Genomic DNA, 27553 nt, shown 5'->3' with positions numbered 1-27553 from the left:
ATCTCAGTAAGCAAAAGAGAAAATACAAAGAAATACCAGTTTCTTAGTGTCTGCATTATGCTAAGAGGCTTATGAATTCATGGGCTTTTTAACTCTAGGAGGATGACTGGTGGAGAGCAGGGTACTGCAGCAGACAGGCACACTGACAACACACAGAGTTGTCCTCAGAACTTGTTCTGCAGCTGACACTGCTTTCAACTCCAATTAGCTCACTCAAAATCATAAGCCTGACCTTTTTTCAAAGAGCTGTAATGTATGAATACACACAAACTGTACTAGCAAAAATGATGATTCAGTGAAATACGGTCCTGTGAGCTTTTGGTACTAGAAGGACACTCCTAGGAGTGATGGAGGCCAACTGGTGCTGAACACTGTTGCCAGAAGAAGATATGGGGAGTGAGAAAACCCCCCCCATGACTGTTCATAAGGACGCTAGCTACTTAAAATACTGGTGGCAATTTCCTTTGAATGTAGTCTTAAGATCCTTCTGCCTTCACATGCTAATTGAGAGAGTGATAAAGGAAGGGTAACCTCCACACCCTCATTCCATTTTAAACAACACTCTTTTCCATATTTAGGGCTATCAGCAAGGTCTAGACCTAGAATTTGTGCAGTATTATGAAATATTGGAGCTGATTAAGTGTTTAATTGTATTTGCAGGCTTCTTGTGGACCACCTGACAGGCCCTAGTGCCCCTGGTGGTGTGGAAAAAGGAAGGTTCCATTGCTGAAGGGCGTGATATGTGTTCCCCATTTCAAACCAGGATCACTGCAAGAACACCTGAGTCATGTGCCATAGACACTCCCACACAACCTCTTCAGCTTTGTCTGTCCCTTTTTGCCTAACAACCTTGAAGATCCCTTACCAATTCCACTGAATCACAGCCCACGGCTCTTATCACTCCAAAGATCCAGTTCCCTTTTTTTCTAATTCCACATATCCATCTTGGAGCAGAGTTACACAAAACTTCTTGGTGCATACCAGACCACCCATCCTCTTTGACCCAAAAAACTATCTAGAGCACGACCTAACTCTGAGTCTTCTCAGATCTTCCAACGTTCTGCTCCAAACCTCCCTCTACCTAAACTCCCCAACTTCCCTGCTCTTCCATCCCAGGTTCTCCACTGCCATCCCTCACTGCTCCGTCATCAGGAGCCCCAAATGCTGGTCTCCTGGCAGTGATGGCTGCTCAGCTCTCCATCTTTGGACCCCTCACCTCTGCTTGAACCATCTGCCAACATCTGCACCCACTGCAATGAGCTTCCATGGGACCTTGAGCCCACCTTCCTGCACTACAGCACCTCCTCCCTTACTGCTCCCCCAGAGGGAATGACCCAGCTCCTGCATCTCACATGCATTTCTAAAACCTAAATACAGGCCACAGTTCCCAGAAATGCATTTTAAAAGGATCCAAAGAACAAAAAGTAAGATCTATTTTAGGAAAACCAGATGCATTTAGACCCTGTATTTCCTTGCTTTTACTCTGCAATTAGATCTGGAACTTCCTTTTTTATAGGATTTGGAAAATAAAACTGGAGAAAATGGGCATGTAATTTTTTCCTTCCCCCCACCCCTTGCCTCCAACAACAAAGAGAGCATTTTTAGGTTTATTTTTCTCTCTTTAGTCTTGTATTTGTGAAGAAGGTGGGGGAGGTGAAAGGCAGCTAAGACCCAAAGAATTAGAGGTTACTTGTTCTTTGTAAATAATTGCCATGCCATTGACTGAGTGCCCTGAAGCCCAGCTGCCTGCTGACAGACTGCTGTGTCAGCAAAAATCTCTCTTGTTTTGAAGGAGGCTTTAAAGCCATGATGGGTGGAATACGAGGCAGAGTACAAAAACTCACTACCAGTTCTTGATAGCACACAGTTGCTTTTCAAATTAAAACATTCTTTTTCCTTTCCACCTACACCAGGGGTGCTACCTCAGTGATGCTTGCTGATCCATTCTTTCTTTCTCATGGAGGATGCAGAGTTTCTCAGGGAACCATTTTTTTTCTTCCTATTGAGATCTACCATTGCAATCAGAATGCAGGGTATTTGATTAACCACTTTATTAAACCTGTTTTCACTTTTGAAACAGACATGTTTTTCTCCTCCATTTATAGCACACTAAGACGCTGTGCAGATACAGTTATGGATCAACACCTTATTAATCCATTTTTTGGTGATAAAATAGCTGTGTGAGGAAGTAAAAGGACCTCACAGATAACAAAACCCTGCTAGGTGCCTCATTTAGACCTTTTCCTGCTCAAAAACTCCTTGTTCTGGTACAGGAACACCTGTGCTTCCTTGTAAGTTGTACATGTTAATTTTCCTCCTAGCCTCACATTGCAGCCAGTGTTAAAGACTTGAACAAAAAACCCAGGGTACAACAGAGCTTAGAGCAGCAGAAGTACATTGTGTGTTTGAAAAGCTACAGAGTGGAACTGAACAAGTAGGAGATCTTGTTTTCCAGCCATGCCGAACTTTAAATGCTAGAATAAAGCAAGATTGAAACCTGGTCTGGACTATTGTTCAGCAAAGGTCACCGAATTTTCAGCAAGTGGTGGCTGCAAACTTCCCAGTAAATCCAGCTAGGGATAGCACACAACTTCAAGTAAGCCTGAAAGCCTTCACTAGCATAGCTCAGGTGGTGGAGGATCTACTGCACTCCCAGACAAGATGCTGTAGTGGCTGATAGCACACATCACTCTTTTCTGGCCAAAACTGGTCTTTCAACAGGAAGAGTAGGGGCTATCTAATATCACAAGAACAATTTTCTGAATTTATGGCCTCCAAATCAAACTGTGGCTATTTTTTAATGGACAAGATGAGCTGTTCTTCCAGCTAAATCAGCAATAATGTGAGGCTCTTCCCTGCTCAATTATTTCAAAAGGTGTGCAGGTAGCAGTAAAATCTAGCTTGCTGTTCTGGCTTGGTTCTTCAGTGCTAGTGTGAACAAATGGCTGCTTAGCACTTCATGCTCAAGGTAAGCCCTGTTTCTCTGATGCAAAGAAGGGTAAAATGATTTCTTAAATATTAACCTTTCAGTCTGAGAGAAAAAAAAACACCCCTCATCGTCACTGCAAAAGTAATCATTGGGTGTCTCTACGTCTTGTACACCAGAGGCTTTTTGACTACATCCAGAGGAGAATGTATTTTCTAATAAGCTACTTTAGCTGAAAGTGAACAGCATTTCCAATTAGAAAAGATACTGATGTGAATTTGGTGAAGAGGGAAGTAATGGAGCTGATCACAAAATCTTGCTTAGAGCCACAGATGCTTTGTGTTCTTTGACTGAGAGAGGTTGTGCCTCTCCATCCACCTCTCCTCCTCCTCCTCCTCCATCCAGCCTAACCACCACCCCATTGCCATCACAACCATATCCAACACAGCTGTCTCTTCTGTGAGGCCAGCAGCAGCAGCAGCCAGCTCACAAGTGGGCCTTGCAAGGGAGGGAGGATGTAATGCAAAACATATTCTGTGGAGACACAGAATCAGCACGATGAACTTTGTGAATTTCAAAGATTCTCTTAAAGTTTGAGCATTATGCTCCCGTGATATTGCATGAAAGCTTGGCTTTTATTCAAGTGGGGAGAAAATGTTTCCAGCATTCATAGCAGCCAACAAAATCTTGAAGACATTAATTGCAAGCACCTCAAAAAACTCAAAACCTAGACTGCAAATGCAAAGTAAGGGTTTAAAATTTTTTGTTTGGACTTCCACATCTGTTAAAAAAACCCAATGGGCCTAAGGAGATAAAAGAGAGGAGGATTGTGGGGTTTTTGGATGTTTCCAGAGGGAGACAGTAAGTGTACTATGAAGCAGCTGCCTTGACTGACAGTCTGTTGCCCACCTGGAGGAGAGGACCTGCTGTGAGCTTTCCATGCACTCCTCAAAGAAAGCCAGGTAGAATGCAGCAGTAGCAGGAGGGGTCTGGATGAAACTCTCTCCCCTTTGATTCCTGTGGTTTGTGCAGAACTCCTGCAAAGCTGAAAAGCACAGGGGAAGACTGTGTGGTTTTCTGCCACAGCACAGCTGGGGAATTCAGTGATGTTTGGCTGTTCCTGGATTTTGGTCTCAGCAGTAATTGTGCTGCAGTCCCCCTTTCATCTCATGGTCACAGTCACTGGTTTCCCCAACACCAGGACACTGGGGGGTGTGAATGGTTGCTCGAGTGAATGGAGAAAAAGGCTCTGTGGTTCTCCCTTCCCTGCCCTTCCCATCAGCAGTGCTCACTCCAGCATTACGGGAGGAAAAACAGACCTTCAGCTCAGCACCTCCTGCCCCACCCACCAAACCTTCACTCTGTCCTCTGCAAAAGAGTCAACAGTGCCTCTTAGGAGCAGGTGATACATCAGTGGGGATGACTGAATGCTCCATGCTTCTGATCCACCAACTCTGCCATGGTCATGCTTAGATAAGCACAGGGAGAAATACTGTCAGTTTTCCACTGAGTTTCAGAGTTTACTACATTTTTACTAGCATCTTGTTTGCTTGAATATGTTTATTTTTATCCCTCAGGCAAATATTTCTGCCTCCTGTGAACCTTTTATGTAAATCAACAGAGGTATTTGGCAAGCTATATCAAAACTGCGGCTTTACATATCACTGAAGCGGAAAATAAATGGAAATAATTACTGATGCCTCCAAGTGCAGATTTGTTTCAAAATGAAACGTGTAGCTCAGCGAGGGTGGGCAGTATATATCTAATGATTTCCTGTTAGCTTTTATAGCATTGGCTCAGACGTTTTTATTTCATTCAGAATGTGTTTTGTCCCTCTTTTGGGGGAGATCAGGGAGAGATAGTGGCTGTTTGTTTTCTCATTTTAATCATATTGAACAGAACTAGATGTTCAGTTATTTAATATACTACTTCCCAACAGGAAGCTTATGTTTGATGTGTTGCTGTGGAACTCATGTACATCATTCTGACACTGAACAAAAAACCGCTCAACTAACTAACTAAAAAAACCCCAAAACTCAACAAAAAAAAAAAAAAAGAGAGAGAGAGGTGGCATTAACTGTTCTGCTTCACAAAACCTCCCATCATGGCAGTGTAACAATATCCAGCTTGTGAAGCTCTGCTGTGCTTTAATGATTGGAGAAATGCAGGGAGAAAGTCCAGTCATGAGAAAGACAAATAATTTTCAAGTTGGAGGTTGGCTGCATTTAACATGGTCAAATGGCATTTTGAATTTTTTAAAGGATCTGCTTCACATGCAACAACAGCTGAATGGCAAAGAAATCAGAAGGGCTGAAAAGTCTTCACCTATGTCTCACATCTTCGAAATCTGTTCCTACTGAGGTGACAGGTTTCTCAAAAGGATGTAATCTACACAGGAATCAACAGATGTTTCATCGTTAGTGAAATGTTCCTGCTAAGAGTTATTTCACATCTTCTTTTAGTGTGCCAACCAGCCCAGATCAAAGAGGCCTGCCTTGAAAACACAGCCTCCAGGGTCTGGGGAGAGGTGGCATGGAGCTGCTCTCTGGGCTTGGACACCACTTCCCAAATACACAAAAACAAAGGAGCCAATGATTTTTGCCTGTGGTTACCACAATCAGGTTTGTTATGCTGGTGACATAATTGAGCATTCACTGCACTGAAATCCTTGATTGCTTGCCCCTGTTTATGCCAGAGGCACAACTGATATTTGCTGATCAGTCCAGGGCACTTTGAGTAGACCCAGATTTGAGATACTGCTCTGAGGGGAAACTGCAGCCTGACAACTAACTGCTCAGAAGTGCCTTTAATTCATGTATTTACTTCCAATGATGTAAGTGTCCAATGAAACACTCTGTTGTTAAAAGCTAATTTCTGAAAATCATGTTCTGATGTTATTACAGAATTTGTACTAAGTAAAATTTCCAATTAAAAAAGAAATCATCAAAGATTACTAGTTTGCAAAATCTCCTGTAAGCATGCAAGCTTATTTCCCAACTTTTTTTTCTTTCTGTCTAAACCTGGCATCTTACAGATGTACTTTCTGCATAAGCTTCAAAGAAAAGGAATGCACTACTACAAAGGGTTGGGTTTTTTTCTTTTTTTTTGTTTTTTTCCTATGTACACACACGAAGCTGGGCAATACTTAGAGGTAGATGCCAAATAAATTTACTCAAGCTAAGAAAAATGTTCGCTTATTTTGTTAGTTTAACAAACATTCTTGAGCTAATTTGCCTAGAACATCTTTGCAAAATAAACAAGCTCAAAGTAGAGCAAGCAGTCAAAGTAAAATACTTCAAACATTTGAATTAATTTTATCACAGATAGCAGAAATTTACTGGCAAGGTTATTTATACATTCTCAGGCAATAATGTTTAGGTGTAACATCTTTGGAACAGAGACAAATCTAAGTTATTTTCATTGTCTTGTAAGACAGTTCAAATGGAATTTATTTGCCTTCCTCACTGAGCAAACTGGGTAAGAGGTCTAGCTCTTTAAATGCTGTTGTTCCAGTTTCAGAGTAGAGAGGCTATAAAACAGGGGTGCTTCATTAAAATACCATAGCTGGCACCTCTCAGAGGCACAGGAAAGGAATATTCACTGAGTAAGTAACACATTATAAATTATAATTGAGATTCAATTCTCCCAGGGAGAAGAGAAGGTAACTTGTCATTTGAAGTGTTGTGAGTTTCTGAGAGTGGACCAGGAGTTTAGAGGGTATAATGATATCATTAAGAAATGCCCTTGCAAAGCAAGCAAAATTATACTGTGCTGTTTCTTGAAAACCACAGGAACTCTTTATTGTTCTGTCAGCAGCAGTTCAAAGAGCTCTGTGACCCTATTAACATTCATTCAGGCATGTATAACAAATTGGAGGGGGGAAATTTCTTGAATACTTAATTGTATTTTGTGTGTTTGAATGCCTAACACCGTTAGCTATAAGAGCTCAGCACCACACCTTGCACACCTGGTTTCCCTCACAGCTTTATTATTCTTTTAATATTTAGAGGAGAAAGCAGTATCAAAGGTAAAAAAATAGTTGGGAGGTTGGAAAGTGAAAAAATTAGATAGTGGCTAGCTGATTTGATGGCTGTCGTTGAACTGCTCCAATACTCACAGTCCTTCTTCCATGAGCAGCAATTGCCATTAGATGATGAGAAAACTCTTTGAACCCACATATCCATGTCAGATAGGAATATGTGGGGTGATACACTGTAAACATAAGCTAGAATCTTGCAGGGAAACTGAGTTGATCTAATTTTCAATAAGATGCAGGCCTTCTGGCCAAACTATCTCTCTGTCTGTCTATCTATCTCTATCTATCTATCTATCTATCTATCTATCTATCTATCTATCTATCTATCTATCTATCTATCATCTATCTATTCATTTATTTATTTATTTATGAAAAGTTATCCCAGAAGCTCTTTCACACACAGTGGCAAATAACTACAGTCCCCTTGCTGCAGTGATCATTGACTCAGCTTAAGCAAAGACAGTGGTCAGCAACAGAACTGAAGTTTGCCTGGTTGGTTTGGAATGCAAATATTTATCCTTTTTTAAAGAGAGAATAATTGGTAGATATTGTCTTCAGGGTTAGCAAAAAGCCCATTCACATTTATTAATTAAGTCAGAAACTTTATCTGTACCAATTAATTAATTTCAGTTACACTACAGATTCAGGGATCCTTAACTCTTTAGGACTGTCTACCTGCAGCTTTCCTCCCACTTAGCAATGAGATTGATAAATTATATGATAAAGGCAAGGACCATCACAAGGAGTTTAACGCTGTCTGTGCTATACTGAGATGTTGTGTCCTCAGAATTCAGTTCAGGTTCTCTGTATTTCTAAGTGACCCCCCCCAAAAATTAGGATTGTTAGTGGGACTTTTCAGGAAACTTCACACAGAAGTTGAACTAGGACCCTTTGTAGCTACTGCAAGTGTCCATTTACACAAACATTTCCACCATGCCACAGGAAACCATTTCTTCCAGACTCTGGGCACATATGCTACTGAGCACACTTACTAATTCAAAGTTGCTTCTAAATTCTATTGGAAAACAGAAGAATAAGATTTATCTTACCCTATAAGTCTAGGCAAGCTTGCATTCTATCTTCAGTTCACTGAAATTTCTGTTTTTTTCTTCTGTAATTCTTACACAGTGATCAAGTATGTTGCTCATCACATATATATTCATACTTCTTCCTTTCTTCTGAAAAACTGTCAACCTAATGACCTTCTAAATGTATCTGTATTTGAAGAATATTTGCATTGTAATTGTACTTGTCTTAGCTATGTTTTTTCTTAGCTGCAATTTTATTGCATGTAGATTGGAGTTGGTCAGAAAGCCTCCTCTGAAATGGAAATTATTTTTATTAACCTTTGGCCTTGCTTTAAACTGATTCCACTGTAAACAGTTTGTAACAGTGGGAGCGTGCTCAGAGTGAAAATCAGAATGTTCATTTGAATGGTCTAATCTGTGGCTACCAGAAAGGGATGAAAAACACATACTGAATAGGAAGTTTTGAATTGCAGGGAAGTAGAGCTACTGGATGAATTTCCACTGAAATCCTTTTTTTTCCTCAGAAAATGCCCATTTGCTGAAACCAAAGCTTGGTGGGGGCAAAGGATAGAGATGAGGGGAGAAGGAAGTAGGCTGAGTATTTCTCTTGGTGTTTTCAACATTCCTTGGAACTTGGTATTTGAGGTTGATATTTTTGCATCAAAAAAGCCTTGCTATTCAGGAACGCTTGTTTAATGGTAAGGTTCCACATGGCTAAGAAGAGACATAAAAATATTTGGGAGCATAACAGAGTTCTTCAAAATTTCAAAAAAAAGTGCTCAGACATTGAGGGACATTTTGTGCAAGCCTAAGAAAACTCTCTTGAAGTGGAAAATCACTTTCTGCCATGGTTTAATAGGGGTGGAATGACAGCTTCCATCAAAACAATGGTAAAAATTCCATTTACATCATCTGGAACTTCACCTCAAACTTACTGAAAGCATTGTAGTCTCTTTTGACTGTGTTGATCATACACATATTTGCCCTAGAAATATGTGTGACCATACAAGGATTGAGGAATTTATAAGTTCCTTTGTTGAGGAGATAAATAATAGTTGAGGCTTTAAAGAAAATTGTTGTGTGTGTAGAAAAATCCTAGTTTTCTGCACATCATCAGTTCAAATAACAAGCAGGTAAATAATTCTAAAATTAATTGCCTTTCTGCAGAAGTCTAAAATGTTTCTGGCAGCAGCTTTTTGTTAAAATCTTGCACCAGGAATTACCTTGCTTAGAGGAGCAGAACGAACACAGTCCTGCCAAGAGCCCTCTCCTGCATCTGTGTGAGCTGAGCTGCTGGGTCTTCCACAGCAGCAGCCAGGGACCTGCAGCCAGTTCCACTGATGTAGCACATCCTTGAAGGCATGTGCTACAGACAGGGCTCTGGGCCAGAGGTGTAGAGGAACAGCTGATCTTATACAGCCACAGCTGTCTTCCCAGGAGACACGAATTTCAGTTGTGCAGTCGTTAGTGAAGGCTCCAGCATGAGTCTTGTCCTAGAAAGGGACACGTCCTTATTTTCCTGTGCTCGAGGGACAATCTGTGCTACTGTGTACAGTCATATCAGAGTCAGGACTCTGTCAGTCAGGGCTGCTCTGACTCCCTCCACCTCCCTATCCACACGCACATCCATTGCCACCCCAAGCCTCAACCAAAATAGCACCCATTCCAACTTTGTTGTGACATAGCTCTCACTGAACTGTCACTATTCCTGTGTCTTTCTGATCTAGTCTTGTATATGCAATCCCTTTTATATTTTTGCACAATCGCTGTGTATATTTGTCACAGCAAGAAATTACGTGTAGTAAACACTCTCTTCAGGAGGCACTCACTCATTTCCCATGCTAAAATGGGGAAAGGCTTTGGAGTTGTAAAACAAGTTCAACATATTACAGATGCATCTTTCCTGAAATTTTATGAAATTATGAAGGCTAGGGATAATGTAAATTAATGCAAGTACATTAGACCAGGTTCACATTTTATTAGAGGAATAAACATTTAACATATAACATGATCTATTTATTCATGTGTTGGTGGGAAGGTATGAGCATGACTGGTGTCAGCTCTAGGCTACTTTTTTTACTGTCTACCACTAAGAAATAGCTACTTTCTGTTAAAGGCAGACTTACTGCAATAAACTTTCACATTTCCTTGCTGGGACTGAAAGAGTATTTTCTTCCTTTCTAATGCTTATCAGCAACTTGGTGAGATCTTTATTAAAATATAGTAACTGGCATTAAAAAAAAATTTTCTTGTCCTTTATTTACAGCCAAAAGCCCCAAAGCATCCAACTGGTAAATATGGCACAGCTGATCAATTCTACTAAGCAGTTAATTCCAGTTTTCAAGTGAAAAATGTAAGCCTGCTATCCTTTGCTTTTTCCTTGTTCCAGTCAACTCCCTAGGGATGATAGACACACAATGAACGTAGGCCTTCTCTTGCAGAGAGCAAAGTCTGTTTATCTACCTTTTTTTTAAAAAATGTAAAATGAGTCAATCCCTCTACTCATCTCCTTTAATTTCAAAGGTTCCCTCATTGGCAGCTCAGAGAGTACTCACAAACACATCACTACATATCACAAAAGCTGCTGGAGACAGATAGCATGTGCATTTCTGGAATGATTCAAACTGACCTTCTTTCAGTGGATACTAAATGCTTATTGTTAGCTGTGGCTTCAAGTTTCAACATAGCTCTGTAACATGAAGCACATTCTAACAGCGAGAGAAAAGGCAGCAAGGTAAACAGATTTGGGAATTGTTGAGATGGTTTTTAATAATAAAAAAACCCTGCTTTTTATGTGCACATACTGCAAATTATTTCATTCAAACACTTGTGTAAATATGTGGTCTGATGTCTCATATGAGCAGGGGACTTGAAACCAAGAGACTTTTTTTGGTAAATATATTTTAGGAATATATGCATCATTTGCATCTTACAGCATCTGATAAATTCTGATCTTTAGGCACTTTCCAGTTGCTGAAGATCATCAGAACTTGAAGCTGTCTAATTTTAGGATCAGTTCAATCATTTTACTGGGAGGAGGTCTCTATTTCCTTCACAGAACAGATTTCTAGGCCCCCTTCTGTATATTAACCCATGTTTGTAGAGCTCGTATTGCCTCTATGAATATAAGTTTGAATTCCTAGTAGATCTTCTAGAGTTACTAACAGGGACTCTTCTTTAGGAAGCTGCAATGTGCCTTTTGGACACATGAACACACTGTTATGACAACACAGGAACATACTGCTTTTATATTTTGAGGCAGTCACTTCTCCTCTGGTAGGACACTACTAAAGGCACAATTATCCATCTTCAAGGACCCAGCCAAGAACATCCCCTTTTCTGCAATTTCCCTATCCTGGGGAAGATAAAGACAAGGCTTTTGCACAAATCCAAAATCTAAGTATTTCCCTAATTTTTACAAGTCTTTAAATTCCAGTTATAAATATGCAAAAGTTGTCTGCCTTCAGGTAGGTTTCTTTTTAACAGGGGAAGGCAAAGAGGGACAGATTCTCAGCTGCCGCAGAGCATCATTTCTCTGCAGATGTGCACAGAACCACAGCCAGTTATACTGTCCCAGCAGCTGGCCTCAGCTCTCTGCTCACTTTTATCAACATGAAAAACCGAGGAGAAGCCAAACAATCGAATGAGCAACTTTGGAAACTGCAGTCTCTCAGAGATGAACTATTAAATCTACACTTAGGGGCTTTTTATATGAGGTCTAAGGCTTTTTTGGCTTGTCCTTGTGCAAGCTAGTGGATACATGAGCCTATATATGGTTTTCCTTGCCTAGCTTCTGTCTCTGAGGATTTTGTCTGTTCTGACTTCGGTAGGCACTGACAGAGAGCTCTGCCTTTCTAATAACATGACCTGTTATAAATACCAGTGGAGACATAATAGCATCACAGGATATTTATAGCACAGGCAGACTTAACCTTACACTACATATTTCTACAGAAAGGCTGAGTGTTGTTCAGCCTTTTACAATGAAAATTCTCACTCACTCCTAATTTTCAAGCAGCAGCAATGTCCAGAAACTCCGCGGAAAGAAGAGTTTTATCTTGTACTCACTATGGCAGGCATCTTATACCCTACACCCTTCACATGACTCATAAAAAGTTCCACTGGAAGTACTTAATCAGACAAAGAAACCACATTTACCTCGGGTTTCAGAGTGCAAGTGTGTTTAAGCCAGGAAAGAAGAGTCAGTTCCCTGCCCCAGTGTCTGGGCTGGTGGAGAAGCCAACAAGTTTTCAGGGCAGAGGGCTTGGTGAAGTCTCCAAATGCCTGGATTCTCAAGGACTGCCTGGATTCTGTTCAGATGCACAGTTTGACCATAGCAAATATTAAATTATGCCCATTAACCCAGGTCATGCTGACCTGAAATACTGTTCCACAACCTCCACCTGATTTCAAACTTCAAAAAGCAAGAAATACTAACAATTAAGGCAGAAATCAAATGCTTCGTACTACTCATAATGAAATAGATTATTAAGCATTTTGATTTCCAGATTAAAATTATTGAAACAAACATAATTACAGATAATTTTGGAAATCTATTCCATTGTAATAATGTTATTCTGAAAATACAACATAATTCCGGAAAAAAAAAAGTGGCTTTGACTTGAAAACTTTTATCAGCTCTAAAGGTTCATATTTTTCAGTAAGATTTGGAAAAACAAGCATACAAAAATATTATACCTTTGGCATAATATTGAACTGCATTTTTTTCCTTCAAGATCTACATTCTTCTTCACTTTTGAGCATTTTTTAAAATATTATAGCTCTTCTTTCAGAAGAACAACATGAAAAATATTTGATTGTATAAGACAGTGTCAAGAGACAAGTAATTTGCTGCTATAATTTAACTGGCATTAAGTTTCTTGATCCAAAAAATTACTGTAGGAGGAAATGTTAATAACAAAGAAGATTTTAAAATCTATTGCTCATGTAAAAGATCAAAAAGCTTCACATAATTATAAACAAGTTGAGTTTTTCATAATCTGGGATCTCATTCTAGATTTTTAAAGTGGGATAATCTCCAATAATATCTAAACAAACATAATAGCTTGATTTTCTGATTTCATATAAACATTAATGCTATTCTGTAGCATTACCAACTGTACCTTTGACAATTTTCTAAGAGAATCTTATACAATTTTCCCTTATTTGAAGATTTTTTTCAAATATTTTTATCTGAACCAGTAGCTGATCAAAGTGTTCTTGAGTCAAGCATCATTGATTTCCTTTCATTTTCCTTTCCTCACAGAAATACCAGCTTCAAATTTTTGCTGGATTATGATAACTGAAGAGAACTTAAAAGAACTAAAGAAATTTAATGGATCTCTTAATGTCCTTTGCCGGTCAAATCTTCTGTCAAGTTATTGCCAATGAAAATCTGGAGACAAATTCCTGTATGCAGATCTCTTGTTACTGCTGTTGGATGCAATGGTTGTGAAATTTGAATCAAAGCCCTATTGAACCCTAAAGATCTTCCCTGCAGAGATTCATCATTGTCACAAAGTAGGAATGCAGTTTATTTCTTAAGAGTCACTGTAATCATTTTTGAGTACACCTGTGTGTGACACAACTATCAGAGAAAGAAAGAAATAATACAGCTGGGAAATAAACATTCGCCCTATTTCATGTTCAGTACCTCGAGACAGCCTTGGGGCAAGTCACCTGTTAGGTAAGGCAGCACTAGGTACTCTGCTGTGCAAACCTGATCTTCAGATCAGTTTTAAATCCAGTTTGGTGATTTGTGTCATAAGCCACTTGTCTGGGTCTTGGTGGATCATGACCTTCTGTCTTGGCTTTCACCAAATAAATGGCAGGCAAGGTCAAGCCTTCCACTGTTTTGAAGGTTTTGGAAGATTTCTGGATGCTGTTGAGAAGTTATTGCATTTCAATTCAGAGTACTAGCTGGGGGAATTTCTAATCTGCTATGTGCATGCACATATGAGAACTGCAGTACATAGCTCTGGTGGTGGATAAGGCAGGAACAAAGAGTGTTTCTTTATACACACTGGTATACCATAAAATCAAAAGTCCTGTCTGGAGGCCAACCAACTACATCCTCAGAGCAGAAACCAACCCACCTTAAATTAAAAAAAATCTGTGCTTCACTGGACATGAAGGCTGTGTTCACTGTAACACTTCAGCCTTAGTTTGCAGGATTATTAGAGGTCTTTGAATGCAGTGGTCAGTAGCAAATATCCTGGGTACTGAGAAGTGACCATTTCTTCCATGCTTCACCTGCATCACTATCGTAGCATGGGTTTCTGACCTCTGCTATTGGGCTCTGATGCTTCTACTCTATTATTCAAAGTGCCAAAGATCAGTCTCTTAACTTAAGCTGCAATTAAATTTTGTCTAGCATAATAATTATAAACTCAGCATGGCACATGAAGAACTGTAATTTCACAGACGAAGAAAACAGAGGGAAAAATATGCTGTGAAGGGGAAAAGCTGTTCACATTAAAAGAATGAAGATTAAGAGTGAAAACTAAGAAAATTATTGGCAATGTAGTTTTATTTTAGACACATGTCTTTCCCCACCTTTCCATCCACCTGAAAATCTTGTGTTTAATTATGTTAAAATTCAAGAGATCTGTAAGATCTGTACTTGGAAGGAGTACAGCATGAGCTCAAAGCATACAGTGACAATTGTCTTGTGCTAAAACAGCAGAGCTTGTTAATCAGAGATGGCTTAGGCACTACAGAGACATTTGTCCCCACACTGCTATGACATGATGAGAATTGCCATACTGTACCAATAATTATTTAGCATCTGAACTATTGTTGTTTGAAGTGGAGGCATAAGGCTGGTTTTAGGTCATTAATTAATGTAGCTGAGATACAATGAACTGCCTTGTGTGATGCAGTATGTAGAGAATTCCATATAGAACAAGGAGTAGTATTGTGCAAAATGTGCATTCAGCAATGTGGTGATGTAAGTCCTACTTCATCTCTCTAAATATTTACAGATTTTACTGTGTTTGGAACTGAGCAGCCTATATAATAGCAATATATTAATTTCTGCAGCCAAGTCCACTAGGTTTGACCAGTGTTTGTTATACAACTCAAGATGAATTAATTCATGGATCTGTGTAATATTTGTTGCCTGCACTTTAGTGGCAATGCATTGTAGCAGCGATTTGAGGAAAAATAAATGGAAGGCAAATGCAAAAACACTAAATTGCCAAAAGATTAATTGGCAGAAAGCAATTTGGAAGTAAGAAAAAACCCCAAATGCATAAATTATTAAATAATATTTGTTTTTTTGAAGTAATTCTATATGTCAGAATGTGAGAAACTGAATGAGGGTTTAAAAACTGTAGGAAAATTGTTCCACTATGGCACTAAAATTGCCATTAGATAAGGAGAGGCTAAAAGTTCCGGCCACAAGTAGCAACATATGGGTTCAGCTGCAGGAGAAATCGTAAGAGACAATTATTTTCCTTCCATCCACTTAATTAAACTTACACAGGACTTAATATAACCCAAAATCTTTTCATAGAAAGGAGGTCTGAGATAGCCATGTAATCTGCCTGTCTGAGGATTTGTGCTTGCACATTGCCTTAGCTATGAGAAAAAACAAGGAACTGAAACAATCTTTTTGTTTGTTTGTTTCTGGACATCATCTCATGGGAGCAGGACCTGACTTTTTAGTTTCAGTGACCTCCAAGGCAGTGACTCTTTTTCTAAAGTATGTAGGTCTCATCTCAACCACATTTCACATAAATTTTACATTAGGATGACACTAGTTCTTTTAAAATAATAATAGAACAAAGTCTCAATGAAGGTACTTCAATGGCAATAGTGAGAGCCAAAAAAACCCCAAACTAAAAAGCCCCTACCATCATTGTATGCTAAATATGTGCTTTATAAGCATGAATGCCTTGCTTCCAAAACTAGTAAAAAGGAATGCAGCATTCATAACTCCTACCACTCCTACTACTCACTAAGCCAGTGGTTAGCTAAGTTTAGGACACATTATCACAATTTGTATTTTTAGAGAGAGTTATATTTTTACTAATCCTGGAGAAGACAACAGTAACTTGACTTTGAATGAAAAACAAAATGCACATGCGTACTCAAGAAAGGCAAACTCCTTAAATTGCATAACACAAGATGTCAGGCTAATGACAGAATTATAAGATCAACTTTGGTACTCCCATGCTTCAGTACTCCCAGTACTGTTGCCAACAAATGAACTGGAGGCACACAGCCTGGCAGTGCCATGGCCAAAAATCAGATGGTATGAAGGCTGGACTGGCATCTTACTGAATAGATGGAAAGGCAAAATTTGGACAGGCACCGGGATGCTTTGCTGGAATTTGATTTACTTATGAGTGTCACTTGGTTTTATCTTCCTTCTGACTCGAAGGTTTTTTTTGAACCACAGAGTGTTATTCTGTATGAAGTGTATGCAAGAGAAAATAAGGTATTGTCCTAAGGACTAATTGCACAGCTTGACTTTCTAATTTGTTAGAATAGATAAAAAATCCTCACAAAGGGAAACACAGGCTTAAAACTGCTGGCAGATTTTTCTACCTCATTTTTGAATAGTAAAACAAAGCAGACACAATCATGATCTACTTGTAGATAATTTGCTAGACAAAAAATTAGTTGAACAAATTGTTCCTTCTGGTATGTAAGTTAAAATAAAAATGCACACACCAGAGATATTTTTTTCCTTGAGGTGTTTAATACAACAGGATATCTGCTAAGTACTAAGCAAGAAAGAAACAGTTACTTATGTCTCCTTCTAAATATGTAGTTGCATGAAAACCTGTGGTCCTTAAGCAAGCTGCTGTATGACTGAAGTCATCTCTGCTCTGAGCAGGGAGTCAGATAAAGTGATCTCCAGTATTCCTTCCAACCTAAATAGTCCTTAGATACTATCAAATGCCTTCAAATAGTAACATTATGTAAAACTACCTCTGACTTAAAAATCCATCTCAAGTCTAACACCAAAAATGGGCTTGGACTTTAGTGGAAGGGGCTAAGGTCCTCTCTGAGCACCACAGTTTATCCTCATCCTCAGGTTGCCCCATCCTCAGGTTGTCCCAGCTGCCTTGTCCTCACTTTCTAGCTAACCCTGTAACAGCACATGGTTTTACTTGCTCCTGCTTATCAGCAAGCACCAAGTGGACCTGCAGCCCCTAAAGAGTCTGAACCATAAGGTAACAGGATCCTGTGTGACAAATGAAGGCAGTCAGAATGAGAGCACTACAGGGAGCCTGTCCTCCCTCTTCCTCATTTCCACCCAGCTCAAATGCATCCCTGTGAGCACAGCAGCATGCTTCCATCTGCTGAGGGAACTGCTCTCAGCTCCTGTTACCCTCCCTCTGCATACACACGTGCTTGCATGTGGACTGCACGCTCCAGAAGGCAGACACTGCTGGATTCTAATCCCCCCGAATTTGATTAAACCTCAAATCTCTAACCCTCTGTCTTAATGCTGTGGTAAGTAACGCATGTACTGGCTACAGTGATTTACAGCTCAAATAAAAGTGAAAGACAGACAAAATGAGACGTCTGAAAATTGATCTATGCTGCAAGTGGATGGAACATGAAAGCATCCTGGATTATTTTCTCCTCCCTTCACTTTGCCCGGTGCCTGATGAAGCAAAAATCACTGTCTGCAACAATAAAAGTTGCAGGTAACTACCTGCAACCCTTCCACCTACCTGTAACCCTTCAATGGCCAGTTTGAGGATAGATGGTGTAAGCTTGGAGGCTTGCTTGAAGGAGAAGTTGCTCCAGTCTATAATTAGAATGAAGCCATTTATCTGAAGCTCCTGGTCTTCAATGAGAACTTCCAAGGAAAGTAGTATAGCCCGGAGGATATCTATGAAGGAGTTCCTAAAGCAAAAGCAGAAAAAAAAAATCAATGGTTGCAGTTATCTTCGAACCTCAAGATACTCAGTTTTGCTGTGGGTGGGGCATGAGTGAGGGACAGGGATTTATTCTGGTAGAATAATCCTGAAAAACACTTATTTCTGATGTGTCTTTGAAGAGCTCCTGCTGCAACACTGCTTGGTGTGATAAATCCTGCTCATGGATGGATAAAATAAACACTGAATGAGATCTCCTCAATTTTGCTAGCAGTCCTTACAATAGATTTTAGCTAAGCTAATTGAGAAACTATTTGTCTGGGATAAAATCCAAGAAACAAATTCAAGATATCAATTTATGCTCATTTGGATATACTTTACCAGTTTGTTTCCTTTCTTCTAACTAGGTTTTTTTTTCCCCCTTGTTTTCAGAAAAGGAAATAAATCAGTACAATATTAATATAAAAGATATCATTACTAGTAGGTTCTCTCCCTTCCTGCTTGAGTGTAGGGAATGGTCCAAGGTTTTACACAATAAAGTTTGACAGTTGCCTTATTTTTGCAAACCAAATACAACATGAGAAATGGCTACATCCACTCAAAATGAGAACTCTTTATTAATTATCAGCTACAATAGGCTGTGCACAAGCCTTCCCTCATCTCTGGGATAATAATTAAAAACCCTGGAGTTTAAAGTTTCCTTTAATGTGGAAGTCTGCACTGAGAAGCCTGGGCCACTCACTACTTCCATTTTCTCACTACTTCCATTTCACAAAAGTGATACTTGGACACTTTATTGAATAGTCCATATTTATACCCAAGTAAGCTGAATTAGGTACTGTCCTCATCTGTCCTTCTCATTAAGACGATTTACAATATATTCTGTTAGAGAAAGATAAGCAAGAAAAACTTCACAAAGTGCAACTTGACCTTGTGTAAAATGAAATTGCATTATACTGCTAGTGCAATCTGCTTTACCTCAGTATAATTCTCAATTTTTCATGAGGCTTGAGGTCCTTTACAGGGAGGGTTCATACCATATTCTTCCATGGAGATTTTGACAGCAGTTTTTTTCTGCTGTTTTCATTAATTTAAAACAAATCCTCCCAAACCTTCAAGACCATTGTTTCAAATTCTGCCTGAGAGAAAAAGCGTATGCATAGTCAAAACCAATTTCTCTACCATGGGCCTCTATCCCTGAATGGCATCAACACATGGTAAATTTCTATTGAAAGTAAATGGTGAAGTGTTCTCTGATTCTTTCTCTTTTCTCCCAGCAGGTTTTGAGTGGAAATATACATTCCTTCTCTAAAGACCTGATCCCCTGAAAAAGCTTCTGCATTCTGCCTTTCCACAAAAGTTAGAAGGTTCTCTGAAAGTACAATTGCTGGAGCAATAAATTGAGCCTAAAGATACCTCATATTGTTCTTGCTGCATACCAAGTCATCTCCCCCCCCCCCCCCCCCATTTACTGTTACAGGACAACCTTGACCTTTTCAAATCCTGTGGGGAAGCTCTGCTAAACAGCTAAAATGAAGGAATATTTCCTTAGCAACTTCAGGTGAAGGCATAGTGATTTGATTGGAAATTAGCATGTATGTTTTTAGTCTAAATTTATTTTTAAAAACTTTGGTATATTCCCTATTGCTTAGCTGAAATTAGTGAAGACTTTGAAGCAGCAGCAGCAGCAGATCACACTTTCAATGGTGAAAAAACCCCCTATATGCCCCTAGATCACATCTACTTAATATATCCTACACTACCCCAGCATCCTCCTTCAGGGTGATCAGCTTTCCACAAGAACTGCCCCATGAAAGACCCCAGACAGTGCAGTGGCTTCAAAAGTGTCCTCACATACATGCCAGTCTTCTTTGTACTCTTGTTGGCATCAATTAAAAATTATATCATTGACTGGTTTCCACTGGGGAAGATGGAATAATCATGACCTCAGTCCCCCAGCTGCAAAACTTAGAATGAATTGAGTGGCTTTTATTAACGTTGTTGTCAAAACATAGCCGCATTGTGCCAAAAAAAAAAAAATGGTTTAATCCTTCATTTGTGGGAAGAAGTCTGCTAGCACTGATGATTTTAAAGTCCATGTAATGATTCCAGTGGGGCTGTCTGGAAATGGTGGATACAAGACATCTGTAATCCACTCAAAGTCTAAATGGCAATGGAAATATTTCAGTGCAAAATCTTCCCTTCAGACCCTGTGCTGAGGAATTCCAGTCTTAGTTTGAGTGTTTACATAAATTGAAAATTTATCAAGCAATTAGTCACCTATACTTCCCTGTACTTCCAGTAGAAATTTTTTGCCTGGGAGATACGGCACACAACTTTCTTAGTTTGCAACTAATCTGGCTGTCCCTGCCTACACCCCTCCCCTCTCTATGTATTTGCAATTTGAAGACATGGTGTAGGAAATAACTCAGAATGAACACAAAGACGTTTTCCTAATGAGTACAGGGAGACATGAAAGCAGCACACAAGTCCTCCAGGTGGGTTGTTTGCAGACACACTGTTCCGTGAATGCAGAGCCTGGATAGAAATCAGACAGAGTGCCACTTGAGGCTGAAGCCCTCTGCTCTCTAGTCTTGGGGCTTTGAGACACATCATTCAGCTATGTGACTGATTTGCATGCAAATAATTTTCCATGCATGAACACAGAACCACTTTTTATTAGTCCATCTCTATTGTTCCTTTGCTTAATGTTTCCTTCCCCTTCTCCAAGTTTAGCCTTCTCACAGAGGAAAAAAAAAAGTGAAATAAATTACAATAACAAAAAGGGAAATGTGTAAGGTCCTGTAAGGATTCAGCATGGAGCCTGCTGAAGTGAGCCACTAATGAGCTACAGAAGATTTGCACAAGCCCCAGACAGAGAAAAAGGAGGAGGGAGAGAGTGTGCTTATCTGCCTTGGCTAAATGGAAAGGTACCACAAAAGAGGTTCTTTAAATACCCTTTGGAAAATGGGAAGTTAGCCCAACATCGTCTAGTGGTAAGGAACAAAAGTGTAACACAAAAATGAAGATGGTTTAGCTGAGGGATTTGGTGGGGAGATTAGCCAAAGGCATAACATGAAATAAATAAGAAGAATTTACTTAATTATAAGAGGTGTAAGCAGGCTGTGAGAGAACCAGAAGGCTCAGTGGAGTACCAGAGTGCAATGGGAACAATTAAAGGGGATAAATTGCAAGGAAATTAAATGATCTATTTGCATGTATCTGCCACCAGCCATTTTGAAGAGATCCATGGATAACAAAGATCAGGGGCTGTTGGAAAATAAGGGGTCAACTAAGACATACTGAAAGAAAATGATACATTTTGGAGAAGACAGCATCAAAAAAGGCATTGACATTATTCTTTCTGAATAGCTAAGCATAGGCTCTGTTTTAGGCATGCTAGTGAAATAATTGGATTATTCAGATAGTTTAAAGTACCAATGTACAGAAGTACTGGCAGCTGAAGCCATTAAGATTGTCTGGTAGCAAGCAAAAACAAACTGTCACTACAAATCCTGACTGTCCCACAAGACAGAAGACTAAAAAAGTTTGGACCAGTGCCGCTATCTTGGCAGTTGCAGAAAATTCAGCCTAACATCCCTAAGCTAATATGCAGTAAAAGCCTCTCTCCTCTAACAATAAAAAGGTGGCCAAAGCTCTATAATATTTGGCAAGCTGCAAACATGGCACAGATACAAATCAAGTAAGAGATCACATCTCACTTTGCTCCCTCCATACACAAAAAATTACCAAGACAGCAAAAATTCATATTTGGCTTCTAAGTGGCGAGAGCTGACACTGGCCTGCAAGGAGGAATCCCACTAAGTAAAACCCAGAAGGGGAAGGAGAAAGAAAGACCAGAAACACATCTTCAGGTTGCCCCAAAATATTTGAGCTAATCCAAGTTCAATAAGCTGGGTACATCTCGAATCCTGTTTTTAGTTTTGGGCCCCTCACTACAAGGACACTGAGGTGTGGAGCAGGTTTATAGAAGGGTAATGGCACTGGCAAAGTGTCTGGACCACAAGTCTTGTGAGGAGTGGCTGAGGGAGCTGAAGGTGTTCAGCCTGGAGAAAAGAAGGCTCATGTGAGATCTTACCACTCTCTACAACTACCTGAAAAGAGGGGTCAAGGCAAGGGTCAGTCTCCTCTCTGGGGTAACAAGAAGACAAGAGGAAATGGCCTTAATTTGTTCCAGGAGAGGTTTAGATTGGATATTAGGAAAGGCTTTTCACTGTAAGGTTGCCCTGGGGACATGTGAAGATGTGTAGATGTGGCACTAAAGGGCATGGTTTAGTGGTGGACTTGGTGGAGATGGGTTAACAGTTGGACTTGATGATCTGAAAGGACTTTTCTAGCCTGAATAATTCCATGCTTCTATGAAAAGCTTAGAAAGGGAGACATGAACAACACAGCAGATTCATGCAGGTGGACAAGGAGAACCCAGGAAGGCACATTTTTAGTTGTTCCCAAACATAGCCGAGATATGTTATTCATAAAACATGAACAAAACAAAGCCCTTGGAATCCAGTCAAAAAAGTGGGCTTTGAAAAGGTATTAATGAATCATACAAATTTATTTCATCAGATTAAATTCTCCTTTCTGCTCATGAAGTATTGATTAGAAAGCCCCCAACTCCCATCACTGTATTCTTGGAAAGCATCTGTGGTTTTTTTAGTGTGCATATTTATTTTAGAAAATTTAACCTCACCCTACTGAAATCAGTACCAGAAATTTTTAACACACAGTCCTTGAGGAATCATGTCTAGATTCAAACTCATGATCCTGAGTAACTACCTTGCCTCTCTGGCATCAGAGAGAAATGGCAATCACTCTAGCTGCTGAAAGACCTGATCTTCACAGCTCATCAGTTTGGGTGAGGAAAGTTCTCTCATATGAACTATGCACAATGTAGGGCAGCCTTTGGCTAAAGGACAATAAGGAAGAATAAGTTCAAAATGAAGAATCACAAATGAACATGGTGACTTACTTGATTAATCCTGCACTAGAGGAGATGAATAGCCAAACAGAGGAGCTCACAGCTGAGTCATGCACTGAAAAAGTCTTGTCTCCTCTGTCTGAGGTCTCAATAGCACATATACGTGCAGCAATTAGCAAGGCTTGCCTGGAATTCACAGAGGAAATGGGTTGCACTAGCAGCAAATGCTTGCAAATAATTTTTTGGCCTGTTGTAGGAAACTTCCTGCATAGGACAATTTAAAACCATATAAACTTGTTAGCTGCAAGAAGTTTGAATAATTCACTGACATGCAAACTGGGAAAAATATTACACAACAATATAAGGGTATTTTTCTTATTTTGTAGAGCACCAAACTCTTCTTTGTCATGCTCAAGCTAAATTACGTAGGTTTTCTTAATTTCTCTGTCAAAACAGAATACATGCGCAGGAAACTCCTACTGAGTAAAACACGGGTTGCATTAAGTTAATGTCAGAGCTCCAAATTAATTCTTCTGTCGCATCCAGTGTAGCTATCTTTGGTTGTTCTAGTATGTCAGCTTCAAACAAGCATCTCCTCTGTTTTGTAACGAAAAGATAGCAAGTTTTTCCCCACAGCATCTGCGTCATTCTATAAATAAAATTCACAAGTAACTTTACATCCAGGGCAACAGACTGGATAGATAGGTGTACTGCTTATTTCTTCAGAAGTGCTTAGTCCAGCAATGTGTTGGATACAAAGAATGGTATAGACTAAGCTGAGACCTGAAGCCTGTATTTCACATTTCTAATGTCAAAAATGCATGGCTTACTTTATAACTGAATGAAGGCCATTCACACACAGATATCTGGCAGGCTTAGAATGAACTGGAAGCCTCTGCCACAGCCAGTGAAGAGGAAATGTACAAGACTGAGAAAAGAAATTGCATCAATTTTGTCTTTTTTTATCATGCAAAATTTGCCTCTCAGTGACTTCCTTGGAGATATAAAAATTTTCCCTTGTTATGTTTCTGCTAGAAGTTCTTGTACATAAAAGTATTATGAGATTTTTTTTTTTGCTGTCACTTTCCACTTCAGTTGGACTCCATAGCAACCAATAGCCCACGAATTACACACTCTGCATTCAAGTCTGTGCTACAAACCTCCTCCTACATGCACTCATTCATACCCCTGGCACCCTCACCAAATGAATACTTGCTCCTTGATATTAATGTGACTGAGCAAGGACCCTTCTTCACATGTAATCAGGCTGACAAACAGGGACCTTCCCAGACCCTGGGTCTTGGGAGGGAGACTTCTGGTGGAGGGGATCTTCAGACACATGATGGAACCAGCTTCTACCAGAGGGAAGCTGGCATCTGTTCTTCCCTTTGCCTCAGCCCACAGATCCCCATTTAGCAGGGGATCAGTCCAAGATAACCCACAGAACTGTTACACTCCCGAGAGTTCAAAAAAATTCATCCCTGAGTCCTCCAGAAACTTGATCCCAAACAGAGCAGGCAGCTGATTGCAACCCATCACAGCACAAGTTCTTTGACTGCTCCTAAGCAGCTTTTGGGGATGCAGCAGGGCTTGGCTGGCTTCCCATGAGCGGTGTACAGCTCTGCTCAGCAGCCTGCTGCTGACAGAAAAGGCCAGAATTCAGTCTTGGGTGCAATAGGACTGCTCCTCTGGCTGTGGGTTTGATTTATTCCTTTAGGAATGAAGTATTTCTGAGACACATATTGGTGATTTTCTCTTTTTAGTACAGAGGGCCATGTCACACTTGCACACTGTGTAAATTTCTCTGTTGAGAAGGAGAAAGTGACAATCACAGGCAGTGTGTTATGATATTGTGGAAATTATTAAATGCCCTATACTACAACCTCTAAGTGCAATCAATAAATCAGTTTGACAGAGCCACTGCTGTGATTTGCCTGGCTATTCCCAAAGGCAGTGTCCCCTGCAAGAAGCATGGGGAAGACAGGCAAAGAGTTCATTCCAGCATGAGCAGAACCAGGGACGCCATGGTGCTTTCAGGTTAGTGGCCTCCACTGTTAGGAATTTAGGAGATGACATGTGGTAACACACAGATCAGGATCCCGTTTAGGAGGTAGGTTTTAATCTCCTATGGTGATCTCACCAATGCTGTGATGGTTTCCCCAAAGCACAACTGTAGTAATAATGAACAAAATGAATAGCTGGTACATGAATGCATATGGCTAGAAGCATTAGGATTGATGACCTCTGTTGTTTATTTTACTCTGTGTGATTGCACAGCCTTTTCTTATTCCCTTTTGGCACTGAAATCTATCCTTGCATCACGCTAAGCTATTTGCTCAATTTCTTGCACCATTGCATTTCACAAGTTAATTTTTCATTACAGAAAGGGTAGGGATTTTCTTTTGAACATCATGAAGCTACTGTTTAATGGCTGAAAGTAATTATACAGCTCCTTTGCTTTGTTATTGGAAGGTACAGCTGATTCAGTTTCCCTGGTATCATGTTTCCTCTGTGTGATTCTACTGTGTCCCCTCTAGTTATATCTCCTCTGCATCTTCAACATCCTCCCATCTGAAATAGCCCTGAACTTTTTGTTTTCTCCTGATGCAATCATCTCACTTGCTCTTAACACTAATGAATTCCTTTCATTGCCTTTTTTCTTTGGTTGGATAGTTATATTTTTTTACATCGCCCAATTTTTGAAATAACATAGTCTAAAGGGAATTTCATATTCAAGCTGAGTTGAGAATATCAGTATGCATAAAAGAATTCATTATCTTTTCCTATTTGTTCTCCATCTCATTCTTAATGCAACCTAACACTTAATTAACTTTTCTGACCACCACAGCACAATAAGTACACTTCTTGATTATGCTGTCCATAACAACACAATGCTTTTCTTAAAAGGTTAAAAGTAATTGAAAATCTAGATGAAAGTGTACAGACTTAAGAAAGGGTGAAGCATCTCCATATCAGATGTGGCCACATATTAAAATCTGACATTGTCTTGGACTTCACTGAATGGAAAAAAAAAAAAAAAAAAAACCATGCTGCTTTTCTAGGTAATTCTACAGTTTTCCACAATGTTTGCTAATCCTCATTAAACTACATGACTTTTCATTTATTTTTCATCACACCATCTTTTACCTCACCTGTCTGCCAAAAGAATATTACTACTGGGTGTTATGATAACATAATCTTGCCACTTGCAAATCCTACTCTCTGCCTAAAGTTTCAGGCATCCTTTTATTTCCAAAATGAAAGTTCAGCTGTATTTTTTTAATTTATAAATAGTTCACCAGAAGTTCTTTTATTAGCTAACTAAAAGGCATATTTACATATTTTATAATGAAGAATTCTAAGAAAATTATCTAATTGTCCCTTTTCTTGCAAGCAGTCACTCTTACAGCAGACTTCAGTGATGACTACATCAAATAGTAAAATTAAAATCCAATAACTGATCACCAATGCTCGTATTTTGAGAGTGCTATGTTCAGAATGATAAAAGTCAAATTATCATTTGTGGACATTCAAACAGCACATGGTTACTCAGTCCAGAAAGCCTTGAAAAATGTATCTCTTGAGAGATATTGGCTAAGAGGTTACCAACACATGAGAGGAAGTGGTAGAAAGTAGAAATGCAAGTATATATTAGTAAACACTTAAACTGGCTGCTAAATCAGGCAAAGAGAATATTCTTGGCTTATGCCTGTTCTTAAATCCAGAGAGTGAAAGTAGCAGATATTAGAAATATGTAAAAAAACCTCACATCAATCACAATAAGATTTATAATTTGTTTTAGTTGGAGCCCTTCAGGGCACATAAAAGACGGACATTAAAATATTCAAATAATTTCTTATAAATAAATTAAAAATTGTGTCAAGTATTATATATAACATAAAGGTTTCCCACTAGAACAATAAGCAACTTTGATATAGCTGACAAGATGGAGGAACTTGATATTATTGATGTAGAAATAATCACTGGGGAACTCAAAACAGATACAATCAAGATTCATAAGACAGCAACCTAGAAAAAATTAACTGCATGTCTCTGCAGAAACAATGTTGAAAACTTGTTATAATGATTTGAGTGAGAAGGAGAGAATGACCAGGAAAAAAAATAAAACTGTGTAGATTTATGTAATAAAAGCTGATAAAAGTATATAGAATCATGGTGCTGCCAGCCACAAAGAAACCACTTTGCACAGCTATGCTGAAAAGGATATAGAGTGCCATGAAGCTCAAGAAAAATGAACATATTCACTCCAGTGAATCTATTTTCAAGTGGATCATATTTTATGCAACTTCATTGAAGAAAGTGATGGAATGAATACCAAAAAACATTCCCCCTTAAAAAGAAGAGTTATTTTTTTCTCCAAAGAAAGAGCAAATAAGCCACTTCATAGGAGACTGTAGACTTCACACAAACTTTAGCAGTATAAAAATAAGTTGTGCTCTAACCAGCAATGAAGAGTCTGGTGGCATGTCACCAGCGAAATTTCAAAAGAATCTTTTTACTCATTACTCCACACTTGCCCCAGAGTTCATTGCGTAGCCAACCTCCTATGTGGACAACAGCTGACAGAAGTTGCTCTGGGAGGTCTGGATTCCATGGACACATGAATCTCCAATACGTCAATCCAAAAAATATGAAAACTGAATGAACTGTACCAGTAGCTGGTAGAAAATGAAAATTATGTCATGACACCATCAGTCTCCACCATAAAACATTGCAGTACAAACCTTAGGAATGTAATTCTGTAGGCAGCATAAATGACCATCA

General features: G+C 39.3%; 1 protein-coding gene across 1 annotated transcript in view; it reads right to left on the bottom strand.

The window, feature by feature from the left end:
- The window catches only part of CLVS1 (clavesin 1), an 85316-nt gene that overhangs the window by 45858 nt on the left and 11905 nt on the right, over window positions 1–27553 (bottom strand). Inside the window, exon 2 of the mRNA XM_062501968.1 lies at window positions 17683–17857. Coding sequence (XP_062357952.1) covers window positions 17683–17857 — 175 coding nt within the window. The remainder of the gene's footprint in view (window positions 1–17682; window positions 17858–27553) is intronic.

This window comes from Cinclus cinclus, chromosome 1, assembly GCF_963662255.1.
Source record: "Cinclus cinclus chromosome 1, bCinCin1.1, whole genome shotgun sequence".
In the NCBI taxonomy this organism is placed as follows: Eukaryota; Metazoa; Chordata; class Aves; order Passeriformes; family Cinclidae; genus Cinclus; species Cinclus cinclus.
The sequence above is the reverse complement of the archived record's forward strand: the minus strand, read 5'-3'. Positions and strand labels throughout refer to the sequence as shown.